Raw genomic sequence first — 16,447 nt, 5'->3', positions numbered from 1 at the left:
TATTCCCTATTATCTTATATTGAATGTTGAGAGCCTTTGTTTGTCTGAACAGATAATCCCACGCTCCACTGTGACTGCGTGAAGATCGAAATAAAGACCTATTCACTACTCTGGTTTCTTCTATCAATAGCACGAGGGTTACCTTAAGGCACGAAAGTGGTGAGCCCTTTTTGGACACAAATTTAACCTCATTTCTGTCATTAACTTTTTTTTTACTTAATCGTAAAAGTAGACCTGATTATCCGTAAACTAAGTTGAGTATATAACTAGTTTATTCCGTATTATCTTAAGTTATTCGTGTTATAGTAACCATTTTTCGTGCTAACTTTATTGCTATATTTGTCACATACCTCATGTCAGACTCAATAGAAACCCATAATCTGGAGGATTTGTCACCAGTGGAGATAGACACTGTTATGACTACGAAATCCTGACTTCCAGAATTTGATCGTAGTGATCCTGAGTTGTGGTTTGCTCAACTAGAGCACTATTTCACGAGACACAATATCAAATCTGAAGGGATTCGCTATAGAGACTTGTGTTCTATCCTTCCTCCTTCAGTCGCCAAAGAAGTCCGTGACTTGATTTTAGATCCACCATCACCACAACCATACACCATCTTAAGACGAGAGATAATGAACCGTTTATCATTATCAGATAGTCAAAGAATCCAAAGACTTTTTCAAGGTGAAACACTAGGTGATCGGTCGCCGTCACAGTTTTTGCGTCACCTCCAAGTGTTAATGGGTGATAACACAGTGGGTGAAGCAGTCCTAAAACAAGGATGGATACAAGCTCTCCCATGCTACGTCCAACACTGTTTGGATGCACAAGATCCTGAAACCTCATTATCTCATTTAGCGCGTATAGCCGATAGAATAATGGAGAGAGGTCCTCCAACTGGACCAGGCACAATAAATCACACACAAAAAGTAGAATCAGCAAAAGACCCCGTTATAGAAGGACTCATTGCGAGTGTTAAGAGTCTCACTGAGGCTGTCACCAGAATGCAAATGGGTCATAGAAACAGGAGCGGGTCACCACAACGACCACGATCCAAGTCACAAAACAGGTCACAAATGTCCAGACAACCTGGGCAGTTTTGTTGGTACCACTGGAAGTTTGGTGTCAACTCAACCAAGTGCATGCAACCATGCGCCTGGCCTAAGCATAATTCTAAGACAGCGGGAAACGAGTAACCCCTCCCCAGGTCGCGACGACTGAGGAGGGGCGCCTAAACAGTCGCTTGTTTTATGTTAGAGACAGAAACTCTGGCTTGAATTTCTTGGTGGATACTGGCGCTGCTCTTAGCATCATCCCTCAAAATAAAACTGAGATTAGTCGAGAAACATCATCAATTACACTTCAAGCTGCAAATAAAACTAAAATTGCGACATTTGGGCAGAAAAACTTAACCCTAGATTTGGGGTTCAGGAGGCAATTCCCTTGGGTTTTCACGGTAGCCGACTTAGATCTGGCAATACTGGGGATGGACTTTCTAGAGAGATACGAATTTCTAGTTGACACCAAGAAACGGCGATTAACACTAGAAGAAACTTCGTATTACACAAAAGGCAAAGAAAGTCACATCAGCTCTCTTAACTTGATTCAAACTCCTCCAGTAACAACACCGAAATTCCAAGATAAACTCGCGGAATTTCCAAACTTAACTAAACCAAACCCACAGCCTTCTAAAGACAAACTAAAAGTAAGTCACACTATCAAAAACGAAGGTGCACCGGTTTTTGCAAAACCCAGGAGACTAGCACCAGATAAGCTCAAAATCGCTAGGGCCGAGTTTGATTATACGCTACAACTGGGTATTATCCGTCCCTCTGATAGTCAATGGGCATCCCCTTTGCATATGGTCCCAAAGAAGAATGAAGGTGACTGGCGACCGTGCGGGGATTACAGAGCCCTCAACCGTCAAACCTTACCAGATAGGTACCCAATACCGCATATCCAAGATTTCACAAACGGTTTACAGGGTATGAACATATTCACTAAAATTGACTTAGCCAGGGCATATCACAATATCCCAGTGGCGGATGAAGATATCCCCAAGACAGCTATTACAACACCCTTTGGCTTATTCGAGTTTGTACGCATGCCATTCGGCCTGAGAAACGCGGCACTTCCTCAGATATTCTTATTCCACATTCTCACACTTTCTCTTGAAAGCACGCAGCAAACCGTCAGTGATAGTTGTAGAAAAGATCACATGCTACAAAATAAGATGACAAGCTAGTAAATGAAGAGACATCCATGGACTATCGTTGAAAGCGTTAGTCGTAACTGATTGTAAGTCAAATAGTGAGCGAGTTGATAATTTCGCCTTGGGATGAGAAATAGAACTAAGGTGTTTTCGATAGATAGGTTAATCGAACCGACGTTCCTACGGAAGTCGATTCTAGGGGGAAGCTAATGTAACAGCTCAGGTTGGTTGGTTAAGAGTTGACCCCAAACAACCAAGCATATGCTAAAACAGTATTATTCAAGTATTCATTCACTTCCTTACTTTTTGTAAGCGTTATATTCCCTATTATCTTATATTGAATGTTGAGAGCCTTTGTTTGTCTGAACAGATAATCCCACGCTCCACTGTGACTGCGTGAAGATCGAAATAAAGACCTATTCACTACTTCTCTGGTTTCTTCTATCAATAGCACGAGGGTTACCTTAAGGCACGAAAACTCTACCAACTCTGGAAGAAATCGGGGTGTTCCTCAGACAAATCAAGGGTGGGAAAGCAGTAGGATCTGACAACATACCAACTGAAACAATGAAGTCGGGCATGGATGCAACTGCAAGGATGCTCTACGTTCTTTTCAAGATTTGGGAGGAAGAACAAGTGCCGACGGACTAGAAAGAACTACGTCTCACCAAGATATCAAAGAAAGGAGATCTGAGCAAATGTGAGAACTACAGAGGAATTACATTATTCTCAGTGCCAGGAAAGGTCTTCGACATAGTTTTGTTGAACCGGATAAAAGACTCAGTAGACGTCGAACTCACAGATCAACAGGTTGAATTCCGTAAGGATAGATCGTGGACAGGCCAAATCGTGACACTACAGATCATCGTTGAGTAATTATTTGAATGGAACTCTTCGCTGTACATCAACTCCCTTGATTATGAGAAAGCGTCTGACAAAGTGAATAAGCGAACTTTATGGAACCTTCTTCGACGCTATGATGTACCTGAGAAAATCGTCAACATAATCCGGAATTCAAATGATAGACTACACTGCAAAGTCGTGTGTGGAGGACAGCTCACAGACTCATCTCAGGTGATGACTGGAGTCAGGTGAGGCCATCTCCTCTCTCCCTTTCCATTTCTTCTTTTGGTCGAGCGGATTTTGAAGACCTAGAAATCTGAGGGGAAGCACGTAATACAATGGACAGGTTGGATGCCGCTAGACTACTTGAACTTAGCAGATGACCTGGTCCTTCTATTCCACACACTCGAACAAATCCAGGTCGACAGCCAATGTAGCAGCAGCTTTTACAGCAGTAGGCCTCAAGACATACAAGAGAAAAACCAAGATACTGAAATACGATACGTAGAACTCCAACTCAATCACACTTGATCGAGAAACTCTGGAAGACCTGGAATCTTTCACGTACTTGATCAACATTATCGATGAGCGTGGAGGATTGGGTGCAGACGTGAAGGTGAGGACTGGCAAAGCAAGGGCAGCATTCCTGAGGTTGAAGAACATATGGAACTCAAAACAACTATCAACGCACATCGAAGTGAAAATTTTCAATACAAATGTTACGACAGTTCTACTGTATCGGCCCCAGACGCCCTGGTACGGCCGAGAGTGGGGAGGGGCCAACCTCCCTCTCGAAATGCTCTCACATGGCCACGCGTATACAGCCTCTGACAGGGAAGTCCTACTCACTGCCTTATCGTGGCATTACTGTTGTTTACGAAATTGAGAGGACGAAAAGCGAATGTCCGACGCTTTAACCAGGTTGGTGAACACGGCGAGCCCACCTAGGTGAGTTGGAAAACCCTGATTACAAACAAATGGTGCACATGGGCTCCAGTATCCTGAAGGAACAAACGGCGTCTAAACCAATTATTGGTCACCGGCCACCACTGGACTACATCTCCTTACGATACTCGACTGCCTTGTGGATTAGACCTTTAGGTCAAAGGCTCTGGGTGTGGTCCCCTAAGAAAACCACTTGTTTCGGTCTGTGCACCTGGGCAGTATCATAGCCGTCACACAATTAATTGAAATGACCATTCTTTGTATGTCGCATATGTATTTGGTGCCCCCTTTCGCCATTATTTATGTGTTCAAATAAATGAGTAAATATGGCCATAAAGCATAGAGAACTACCACAACCATCATCAAAATGGTACAAGTATTTATAAAGAATTGTCTACGCAAGGTACTCAGTGTCCGTTGGCCTTATACCATTAGCAACAGCCTGCTGTGAGAGAGAATAAATCAGCTCTTAACTGAATAGGAAATTAAGAAAAGAGGCTGGGAGTGAATACAGCGCACATTGAGGAAATCATCAAACTGTATCATGAGGCAACCCTTAACTTGTTGTCCTCAATGGGAAGGGAAAGAGGAACAACAAAGAACGCATAGAATCAGGAGTTGGATACAGACATCAAAAGGATAAATAGCAAATGGAAAGGAGAGACCAAAACAGAGTTGGTTGGAGAAGGCTGGTGGGTGGCCAGTGCTTCTTCACGAGGAGTAATAGGCGCAAGTTAGCAAATACGCGCGGCAGGATAGGCGCGATGGAAACCTTATGTCTCCAAACGTGAATAAATCCACTTTCTTATTACAAATCGCGAGGTTTGTTTAGAATGCCTAAGGATAATTTTGGGCCTCATATATTCTCTCCTTTACTTCCTATTATGTCAAGACGACTAGAAGTAGATGGCATGGAAATTCAAAAGCTAAGAACGAAGAAATACCCTGAGCACACAAGTTTTCATACCGAGTCACCAGCTACTGAAATTTCTCTGGCACTCCTCTCAATAACCTCAAAATCTATGGAGTCTGTGTTACGGGAGAACTGAAGACATTTGGCTGATTAAAACCTTTTTTACTGTACATCAATTTTACTGTGTTTTTTGGATGTGTTTGTTTTACTAAACCTTTGGACTTGTTTGTTTATATCATTCTTTTCGGACATTTTGGTTTAATAATAATAATAATAATAAATTCTCAAATAACAGATTGTTACATGAGGCATGCCGGTTTACAGGCAAGATCAAATTGTTAAAGAAGTTACAATTTTCACTGTTGAAAATTACTCAGCTGGGTTGATATTTCATAAGATATGAATGTAAATGGATTTCATAAGAAACATGTCAATATCAGTATCACACTTGGCGCACTTTATGGAGGTAGCGTTGCAACATACAACTGATGGTCGAGAATAGATACATGCGAAGTTGGGGGCTTTTAGAAGTTTCGAACTTATATCCCTCCAGAATATCGGAAGCATTAATAACGGTGTAGGACGAAGTCACCCGTGCCATATCTGTTTTCGGTGGAGTATCTGCAGGAGGCTGAAAAAGGTGTAAGAAAAAGGAAGGACGAAAAGCAGAGCACACAATATTCATGGAGGAATAGTTAAGGTATAGCCATTTAGTCTATTTGTCTGTTACTGAAGTATTTATTAGGTAAGAACATACTAATGTGTTAAAGAAAAATAAGTGTGGGCAAGGTATGAGTGGGTAAGGAACTGTATAAATGAAGGTAGTTCAGAAGGAAGTATGGAATTGTGTAATTATAAAATAAAGTGCTGAAAACAGTATTCCGATACAAATGGCTGTCTCCCTTTTTTTCGAAGCTGTTTGAACTCTCTTTTTTGTTTTTAGATTTTATAGGGTATAGAGTGGGCTTCGTTTTTAGCCAATTGTCTAGTTTGCTTGTTTCTTTGACATTGGTTTGGTATTTGGGAGTTTTTGCTCCGGGAACCTACAAAATTGAAGGTTTGTTTTGTAATTGTTATAATTATTGTTGTTAGAACGACTTTGGTCGATTATTTGTGAATTGCGAATAAACTTGGTATCTAATTTGGAGTTTTGGTTCTCTTGCCTACTTGGGTTCGTGATTTGCGAATATCGACGGCCAGTACTTCAATAGTTGGAACGGGCAAAAACTCATAATTGGACGTAACAGTCTGTGATATGAGACGGTCTAAGTGCCTGCTTACCATCCACAAACCCCTTTCCACCCCAACAGCATAGTTTTAGGAGGGGTCATTCTGATATAATCAACCTGCTGATTGCAGTGGACGAGTTAAAAATCACCCTTGATCTCAAAGAGGGAAGACTGATGTAATATGCATTGTCTTCAAAGGTTTTGATGGGATCACTCATAGATGTCGTATCAGTAAGCCCAAGAAATAGATATCAAGCCACCATCTATTGATTGGCTTATTTCATATCTGAATAATCGACTTATTAAGGTCACTTTTCCTCAGGTTGCAGGATGTCCTAGTGGGTTTTTCACGGTTCAGTACCAAGACCCTTTCATTCCTTGATTGATATAAATGACTTTCTCAGAAGGTATCGCCTGATTTATTACTTTTCGCCGCTGATGTGAAACTCTGGGGAGACGTTTGCAATCAAGGGAATAGGCTGGAACTACAGGAGGATCTGACTCAACTTCATAGTTGAGCGGATAACTACAGACTTATCTTTAACACTTCAAAAGGAATGGAAATATGGTGTTCCTTGCTTCACTCTAAGAGGATAAGTATATATAAGGGCATACCGAATAGTGAGCCACGAAATCAGTCCGGGGACTCAAACTCAAGCCTTATGAAGAGCGCCTCCAACCAGTGAACTTTTATAAATGGGAATATAGGCGTCTCAGAGGTTATCTTCTAGTGACCTACAGCACCTAAACACTTCTGAGCATCCTCTTAAATACCAATTCGAGGTCAGTTCCAACACAAACCCTAGGAGCAACACTCAGAACTAGAGATAACACAGTAGAACGGACTGTAGATATACCTTCTACGAGTAGTCAAATTTTGGAATTCGCTGTGGCATAAAATAGTCTAATCGAGCTACCAGGAGTCCTTTTAAAAGGAAACTTGACATGTTCCTAAGGATTACTGATAGTTTCCTCTTTTGTTGTTAAATACACCAAGGTTTTAACCTGGCAGCATCGGTGGTCCACTGCTAGTAGATACGAGAGCCCGTTAGGAGAAAGCTTCTTCTATTCCGTCCACAACCTTCTTATGACTTACACTATCCTTAACACTTCTGGTCATCCCCTTAAACATCTTAAGCTTAGTCACAATACTAACCCAGAAACTGGAGACCCAACATAGCAGAACGGACTGTAGACACAACTTCTACTCCTTGAGAGTTGTCAAATGCTGGAATTCGCTGCCGACTGAGCTAGTCAAGCGACATCCCAGGAGTCCTTTAAGAGGAAACTTGACCTATTCTTAAGGACTAAGGATAACATATTATTACGATTTACCAATTTCTTTTTTTCCTATTATCGTTAACATACCTAGGTTCCTGCTTGGAGGTATTAGTGATCCACTACTACTAGACACGGATGCCCATTAAGCGAAAGCTTCTTCCATTCCGTCCACAACCATTTGAACTATTTCACACGATGAAATGAGGTCTGCAGTCTTCAGTAATAAGGAAAGGAGGTCTATTGACCTATTTTAATCCTTTCAGTTTGTTACACTATGGAGGTCCAATCTCGTCTTGAATATATCAACAGAAGGTGCTGATATTACGTGCTCTGGTAGACAATTCCAGTAATTCACTACTCGGTGCGAGAAACGAAACTCCAGACGTAGACGATTTGATCTCGGTTTTCGGACTTTCTTTGAATGTCCTCTCAAATGATCAGCCCTAGACGGGAGGAAAAGATAGGACATGTTAGTACCAATGTCATCGTTCAGGATACGATATGCCAATATTAGATCACCCCGTATTCGCCGGTAAGATAACGGAAATAAGTTGAGGTGTCTCAGTCTGTCTTCATAAGATAGGCCAGATAGGCCTTTTACCATTTTTGTCCTACGGCGTTGGACTCGTTCCAACATATCCGCCTCATATTTGAAACAAGGACTCGCTGCTTGAATCCCATATTCCAAATGTGGCCGTACGAAAGTTGGGTATAATAATCTAAACATTTCCCCATCCAGATACCGGAAAGATCTACGAATAGACCATAATGCCCTATAGCCTTTTGCAGCAGCAGCCTTACAGTGACTGGTTGTTTTGAGATCATTACTTAGTATGGCTCCTAAATCTTTATAGTTTCTTACTTTGGGCAACACTAGTCCACATATTGTGTAGTAATACGAATCATCGTAGTTATTTCATTGAATCACTACACTTTTGTTAGGATTTACTTCTAGTGACCACCCGTTCATCCATGCCACTAATGAGTTAAGATCTTCCTGTAAAACTATTCTGTCTGACATACTATATATGGGTCTCCAAATCTTTATGTCATCGGCGAATAGTAGGACGGATGACTTAGCTATAGTTGGTAATTCATTTATATAAAGTAAAAAGAGAAGAGGACCTAAAATTGTGTCTTTGGGGACTCCACTTTTCACTGGCTCCCACGATGAGAGAGCTCCATTTACTCTTACCCTTTGTCTCCTTTCATGAAGAAAGTCCCTTATCCAGTCTATGACTGCATAATGAATTCCAAAACTTTCTAGTTTTAATTTAAGACCAGAATAGGAAACCATATCAAAGGCTTTACTTAGATCTATGAAAATGACATCTATAGGAATATTGCGATCTTTTGCCTCAGCCCAATCTTCTCTTGCAATGAGAAGAATTGTCAAACATGATAGACCTTTTCGAAAACGATATTGTTCCTTGGACAAAAGATCATGTCCTTCCACGTAGTTTATAACAGCCATCCTAATAATTTTTTCTATTAATTTTACGACTGCACTAGTTAAGCTGACGGGTCGATAGTTACCAACAAAAAATCTCTACTCCCAGCTTTATACACCGGACTGATTATCGCGTCTTTCCAGTCTCTGGGCAATTTGGACTGTCGCAGGGACATATCAAACAGTACCGCTAAAGGTTCAGCAATTTTATCTGATAGGGCTATCATAATCCTAGGATGAATATCATCAGGACCACTAGACTTATCGGCTTTGAGGTGCTGAAGTAGTCTTAAGATAGTAACTTCCTCAATAATTACAGGGTCCATCAACAAGACGCCACAGTCACAATGAATAGGGGGTCGTTCCTCATTGTGGGTAGAAAAAAACTTTACTAAAATATTTCGATAAAGCTTCGGCTTTTTCGGTATCATTTCTTGCCAAAATGAACGGATTTTTTATACCAAAAGTGATGGGATTCCATCACTTCTCTGAGTTTGCCTCCTTATATACGAGAATAACTGTTTTGGACTATATTTACAATCCCTAACCAATTGTTTTTCATATGACTGTCCAGTACTACTAATTAACGCTTTACAAGTATTTCTAATCTTACAATAGCTGGATCTGCACTGTTCTAAGCCAGTAGAGATGAACATATTCCATTGCTTTTTCCTACACCTAAGAAGTTTCCCGACTTGTTTAGTTATCCATGGCGGACTATTATTCGGTCTACGTGGTACCAGGTATCGTATGAACGGGGACGTGACTGCACTAAACTTGCCTTTAAATATAGACCACGCCTCGTCAACTGATGAGCTAGTATCTACTGACCAATCTATCTTAATAGCACACCCCTGAATGGCTGGTATATTAGCTCTCCATATGTTTGGGCGAGGCTTAATCTGATCGTATACCATGTCACTAGCTCTAAACGTGAATGATAAAGCAGCGTGATCGCTATTTACTAACGGGGGAAGAATATTTAGGTTGGCAATATCCTCAGTCTCATGAGTGATTACCAAGTCCAACAGAGAAGAACCTTGGTTTGCACCAAAACGTGTAGGTTTGTATACATGCTGTACTAATGCGTGCTCCACTACTGTTTCCAAGAACCTGCTATCAAAGGAGTTTATAGATCCTTTCGTGGTCATCCCAGTCCAACTAATGTCAGGTGCATTAAAGTCTCCTAATATCAAGCATCTGTTATTTGCACTCCATTGCTCTAAAATAAAGTCATTAGCTGAGCAGATTGGGCTGCGATGGATGACACCGAGTACAAATGTACAACATCCGATAATGAGCTCACGGCTAATGACTTCACTAGTTCCACTATCATGGGATTCGCAGACGGAGGAGCGGATATTTATATTGTTGGCTATGTAATAAAGGACGCCAGCTCCTTTACTGCATCTATGTCTATCACTTCTTAAACAATGGTATCCGGATAATTCTGGGGTAATATCAAAGTCATGGACTAACCAAGTTTCAGTCAGAGCTACAATGAGTGGTCCTAATTTGTCCACTAATGCTCCTAGCTCGTAGAATTTCTATCTTAGACTACGAGCGTGGGCATATAAAACTCCTAGGGAGAACGACCTATCCACACAGGCCTTGGTAGCATTCGCTTCCAAGACCTGATTATTCGAAAACCCACTAATCGGAGATTTTCCTCACCGTTTTGTCGACGGGCTTCTAGTTCAGCTAGTGCCGTCTTCCTTCTTATTCTATCTTCAAGAGACATATCCAGTCTAACTCGAATGTCAGAGTTGTCGTGACTTCGAGCGTTACTTAAAAGAAGATTACGTTGTTCCTCCGGCCCTAGGATTACCTTAAGGAGTCTACATGGTCGGGGTAGAACACTGTCATCGGCCATTTTACCTATTCTAACCAATTTTTGACCTGAACACCTTTAGTGTTATCTGGTGATATGCTACGGATATATTCTCCGAGCATCTCTTAGTCATGGGTGTGTCTAAATTTAGGATCTGGATCGTTAGACTCTGATAGTTTACTCACAATAATATTTGATGATATTAGGTTCCTCTCAGTCGCGCTAGGGTGATGTTCTGCCGTTCCATTAGAGTTTGGTCGTGCATTGAGTGACTCAGACTGCGAGTTCCTCAATGACTTATCAACCAAGTGTGTTTTATCTTTAGCTTTTTTTCCTTTTCTTATCCTCCTTACTGCGGTCCATTTTTCGTCATTCAGGACAGCAACATCGAGACTATTGAGGATGGTGACGATTTTATCCGGGTCCTCAATTTCTACTAAAGATGCATGATTACTCATGTCAATATCAGGTGGTGATTTACTCCCCGTTAGTTGTAAGGGAAGTTTCACTTTGTCATAATTCACAGTAGGTTGTTTAGAGCGTTTTGTAACAGCGCTTACAACACTGACACAGTCTTCACTGTCAGTAATTGCGTTACTAGCGCACTCACTATCGCTCTTTTTACAGGCTAGAGCCAATAGGCTCATAGCCTCCTGGATTAATGTTGTCTTGTTAGTACAACAGAACATGCAAAGCCAGTGCGAATTAGGCTTAGAGCATCTTTTGTATGCAGTTGGACTAAGACGGGTACACATCTTGTGGAACCTTTTTTTGCATTTATCACACTGCATCCCTTCATCTACGGGGAATATACAGTTCGGCTGTCCACATTTGTAAGCACTGCCAACCATTGTAATCAGATTAGGGTTAAAAACACAATATGATCACAATAATAACACGAGCGTCAGAGTATATGCAAAAAAGGTACCACGAGACAAAGTTTTCAACAAAATTTCAAACACTAACTGAAATAATTCAAGTTAAAGTAGACCAAGAATGCTTTTTGATGCGACAAATACACAAAAGCAACGATAATCACAACAAGTACGAAATCACTACCCTTTTTGAAACACGCGGTTTACTTATTTGTGAAAAAATGTGAACTTGAAGAAGCCTACTACAAAACTCGTAGCACGCGTTGTCGACCTATTAACGTCAATATACAAATCCGAATCTGAATATCTGCCCAGAGTAGATTGACGTTTGGATTCTTGGAGGCGGTCCAAACGATGCTTCGGTTACTGACCTTGCGGTTTTTACCCAAGCGATGTGTTCTCAGTTTAAGGAGTTATAGTCCTGATGGAAGCTATAAAAGTGAACATGGATCATCGTACTACCTTATTCCTGAAATACCTAGTGAGTCTTATGTGTCAAAAAACATTCTGGAACCGTTGAACATCTCTAAGTAAGTTTGTTAATAAGTTGCATGTTATATTAATAGTTTAGATGACCTGAAACCAGACCGAGTTTTCGGTGGCGTTTCCAGACTTATAATGAACTATCAAGTATCACTATCAAAGTTGTCAGATAATATCCAAAGAGGTGAGCTTTCAAAAAGCGACATTACCATCATATCTTCGCTTGAACAAGCGTCTTTCCCAGTGGAACAAGCATTTCGTAACCTAAGTTGTTTGACCACCTTGAAGAATGATCGCACTTGGAATTTGATAGTACCACGTCTGTATCAAAAATTCAAGGCGGCTAGGCGTGAATATTTTCATCGCGATTCATCCATATGCGAAGCTCTTTTAACACTCAGACAATCTTCAAAGTTGGATGAGTATGAGAAAGGTAACTACAGGTGGCTTGAAAATGCTTACTGGTCATAACAGGCTTTTATATCACTTAATATGATTCTCATTGTATAATATGAAGCCTGAGATCTCTCAAATTCTAAGGTGAGACAATAATTTATGGACGACCTATTAGCGACGCTAGACTGACCTTGAAAGTTTCCACCTAAGAACCAAAACCAAATGACGGTTATAAGCCTGTTTGAGGAATTAGAATTATGATTTATAGTTGATAGTTAGGGTTAGGAATTAAATTTAGGGTTTTCATCGCGAACTGACAGGCCATAATGTCAAAACTCTAGCCAATTGGCTAAGTAAATTTCGCGCCAAAATCCGAAACGTGTTATCTTATACGTGATGGGTTCGTCCATAAATTATAGTTTCGCCAATTTACGTACTAAAAGGTATGTAGACAATTAGATAATGAAGAGTACGAAGTGATGGAAAACGACAAACAAATTAACGAAAATTAACGAACTTGTTTACCAAGTCATATCCTACCAAGGAAGAGGGAGGGGTATCACAAATTTCTTCTGAACACAAACTAGGGTTATAGGTTCAGCTGCTAGGTCCACTTTCTGCTAAATGTAGGAGACGAAGTAACAAAAGTATTCTTTCAGCTAATCTAGTTTTTCCCACTTTTATGAAGAATGTAGGAGAGGACTATATTAGGACTGCCACTCTATTCTGAGCCATGTCTGATAACGTCCCAAACCACTGACTTTCACAATCTTTAGCACCCCAAGTCGGGGGTGCCCCCAAACGCCGTGGTACGATTGAGAGCGGGGAGGGTCCGCTCTCCCTCCCGAAACGCTCTCACATGGTTACGCTTATACAGCCTCCATCAGGCAAGTCCTACTCACTGCCTTCTCGTGGCATCACTGTTGTTTACGGAATCGAGAGGACGAAAAGCGAATGTCCGGCGCACTAACCGGGTTGGTGGTCACGGAAAGTCCACTTAGGGGAGTTGGGAAACCCTGATTCCAAACCAATGTTTTACATGTGCTCTAGTATCCTGAGGGAATAAATGGCGTATGAATCAATCGTTGGTCACCGGCCACCATGGGACTACATCTCCTCACGATGCTCCACTGCCTTGTGGATCAGGTTTTTAGATCAAAGGCTCCGGGTGTAGCCCCCTAAGAAAACCACCTGCTTTAGTTTGGGTATCTGGGCAGTATCACAGCTCTCACACAAATCAAACGAGATTTGTGTGGCGCATATATATCTGTTGCCTCTTCGTACCAATATTTATGTGTTTAAATAAAATAAATAAACAAGCAGGGGGTCGTAATGGACCGATAGATAGCAGTTCTAGACAGCTTTCATATCGCGGCCTAGTATTATAAACTGACCAACATCAAAGTAATTCAGCTTTAATTGCATGTGTAGTCCCAGAAAAGTTGGTTCAGAATCCGTATTTGGTGGTCGCATTCGAAATTTCGGCCATTTAGTGTCTTGAGGTCGTTTAGACAGAGCCGAAATTTTACCATAGACGAGCTACCGTGTGTTATGCGGGATGAAAAATCAAAATTAGATTGATTACTCACTATGATTTCTATTCAACACTAATTCCGTTTAATTCAATTTGATCACTCACTATAGTATTTGTTTTGTTTTCCCTCTATGACATTTTATTCTGTACGATATTCTTGTATGAAGTGTCTTTCATATATGTGATTTATTCTGATTGTTAATCGAAAATGGGTGTACAAACCAATATATAAATGAGTGTATTTCCGACTAGGCTTTTCGTGATTACTTGTGTTTCTGGCTGCTTGCGAAACATATTTCCTTACTTCAGATTTGAACTTCTCACTCTAGTTAGCGGGGCTAGGACATGTCAGGATAGCTAGCTTATCGGTCTTTGGTCACAGAGTGTTCCATTCTCAGATTAGGGAACTTCGTAATCGCTTCAAACATAACAGTTGGAAAATAAAGGTAAACAGAATGGAAAGGAAGCGGGATAGAAGTCAAGTGAAGTAAAACAAAAACACTTGAACTAAATGGTTACTAATCATCTTTTAATTTATCAATAAAGCGGAACGAACAGATCAATTTATTCGCTGGTCATTCTCCTGTTGTGAGAGGACCGGGATGCTGCCCGGCCGCCCAAACTGAAGTAGGTTTTTTCTTAAAGGCCCACTTCTCGAGCCTTTGATTGAAGGGTCCAATCCACAAGGCAATAGAAGAACGTGGGGGTATGCAATACTATGGCAGCAGGTGACCAGAAATATATTCATACCCCCACTCGATCCATCGGGATTCTGGAGCAATTGTACACCATTATTTTGGAATCAGGGTCTTCCAACCCTTCTAGATGAATTCTTCGTATCTACCAACCTGATCCGCGTGCCAGGCATTCGCTTTTCAACCTCTGATTTCCATAAATAACAACCCTTCACAGGAAGGCAATGAGTTAGACTTTCCTGGCAATGGCTATTAACACGACCATATGAGAGCACTTCGAAGAGAGCTGACTCTTTCCATTTTCGATTTTACCAGGGTATTTGAGGGAAAGTGGATCTGTTCAGTCAAGAAACAACTATGGATTCAATGAACGGTGCTTATATTAAAGGTCAAATCAATGACATTTGTTTTAGCCTGAATACAAATTTATAAAAAATGTATTTTTAAAATGTTGATTCATCCATAAATTAGGCACTCAAAATTTTTGAGTAACACACAGTCATTTTATGTCTTGAAACAATCTTTTTTGATATTTTATTTGTTTTACAATCTCAGGCTTACTGGATGTATGGATATATGATTGTTGGTCGGTGGGTACTGGATTATTGCTTGCCAGTAACAAATCTGGCAAAATCATTTCATTTTCTGAATTGAATGATATTATTCAAGAAACTAGCAAAACCTCAACCTCTCCACATATTACTCCACCAAACGCCCGCAAATCTTTGGAAGTGATACATGACAGTTATGCTGCTGTCGAGAAAGAAGAAGCTAAATTTCAAGCTATGATTGCATCTTGTGCTATAGTCTCATTGCCTCAGTATTACAGGTCAAAATATAGTGGTCGTGTAACAATACCGTCATCTTTAGAGATCCTCACAGGTGCCACAGATATCAAAGTCGCTGAGTCAGACCTAGCTCCATCAGCTCCTTACTGGCTACCAGCAGTCTTAGGTGGTAAAGAAAATGGAGGACATATAGCTGGGATGCATGTTAGCTTAATTTCAAATGATGTAGTCAGTGAATTCCTAAAACACTGTAGTACTAGTGAAGTGAGTTCAGTATCTAAAAACTATTTTCTGTGTATCTTTAAATGAAGGTCGTAGCATATCAAAAAACTGGACAGATTTAAAAACATGAACCATTTAGATTTTCCTTAGCAGTTAAATGGTAACCTGAAACCTACAGAATTATCCACCATGCTTGTGTGAAAAAACTGACACTGTGTTATGAAAGATAACTGTGTATGACTAGAACCTGCAAGTCCATTGTGGTTCTTCAGTTGAGTTCCTAGGGATGGTGCAATTCAGTGTCATCTTGAGGCGTTATCAAATATGCATCATATTAGAAGCATGTTTTGATCCTGCTTATTACATTCTTCATAGAGGGAAGTTGGTCGTCCCTAACTCTGAGGTTTTCTTCGTTGTATTGTTAGGTGAATTGTTTGAAAAAATAAAATTTCTCTTCATTTATTTGCAAGGTGTACGACTTTGCCTTCCACTTTTCAAAATATTTTCACTTTTTTATGTGTTAGATTTCTGTGAGCTCTGTCTTACTAGAAGTTATATGCTACAAATAAAAGAACCTTGAAATCTAAAACGTAAAGTCTTAGTTGTTAGGTATTTACTTTGGTGAAAAGTTGCAAACCCAAAATCAAACACTATTTCAGTACTCCCTGTTCATCTGCGATTTTACTGTTAGTATGAGTCCTTATTGTAAAAATATTTTCAGAATGTCCAGATTTCTACAAAATTCAG

At 40.5% G+C, this 16,447-nt stretch overlaps 1 protein-coding gene across 1 annotated transcript in view; it reads left to right on the top strand.

The window, feature by feature from the left end:
• Nucleotides 1–353: 353 nt before the first annotated feature.
• Smp_173140 (subfamily M3A non-peptidase homologue (M03 family)) overlaps nt 354–16,447 on the top strand; it is a gene marked incomplete at both ends in the record, with an annotated part of 31,663 nt that continues 15,569 nt past the window's right edge. Inside the window, 4 exon segments of the mRNA XM_018790188.1 lie at nt 354–431; nt 435–1,104; nt 12,154–12,498; nt 15,246–15,742. Coding sequence (XP_018655556.1) covers nt 354–431; nt 435–1,104; nt 12,154–12,498; nt 15,246–15,742 — 1,590 coding nt within the window.

The sequence above is a fragment of the Schistosoma mansoni genome, chromosome W (genome assembly GCF_000237925.1).
Source record: "Schistosoma mansoni strain Puerto Rico chromosome W, complete genome".
Lineage (NCBI taxonomy): Eukaryota > Metazoa > Platyhelminthes > Trematoda > Strigeidida > Schistosomatidae > Schistosoma > Schistosoma mansoni.
This window is presented reverse-complemented; position numbering and strand designations above follow the sequence as displayed.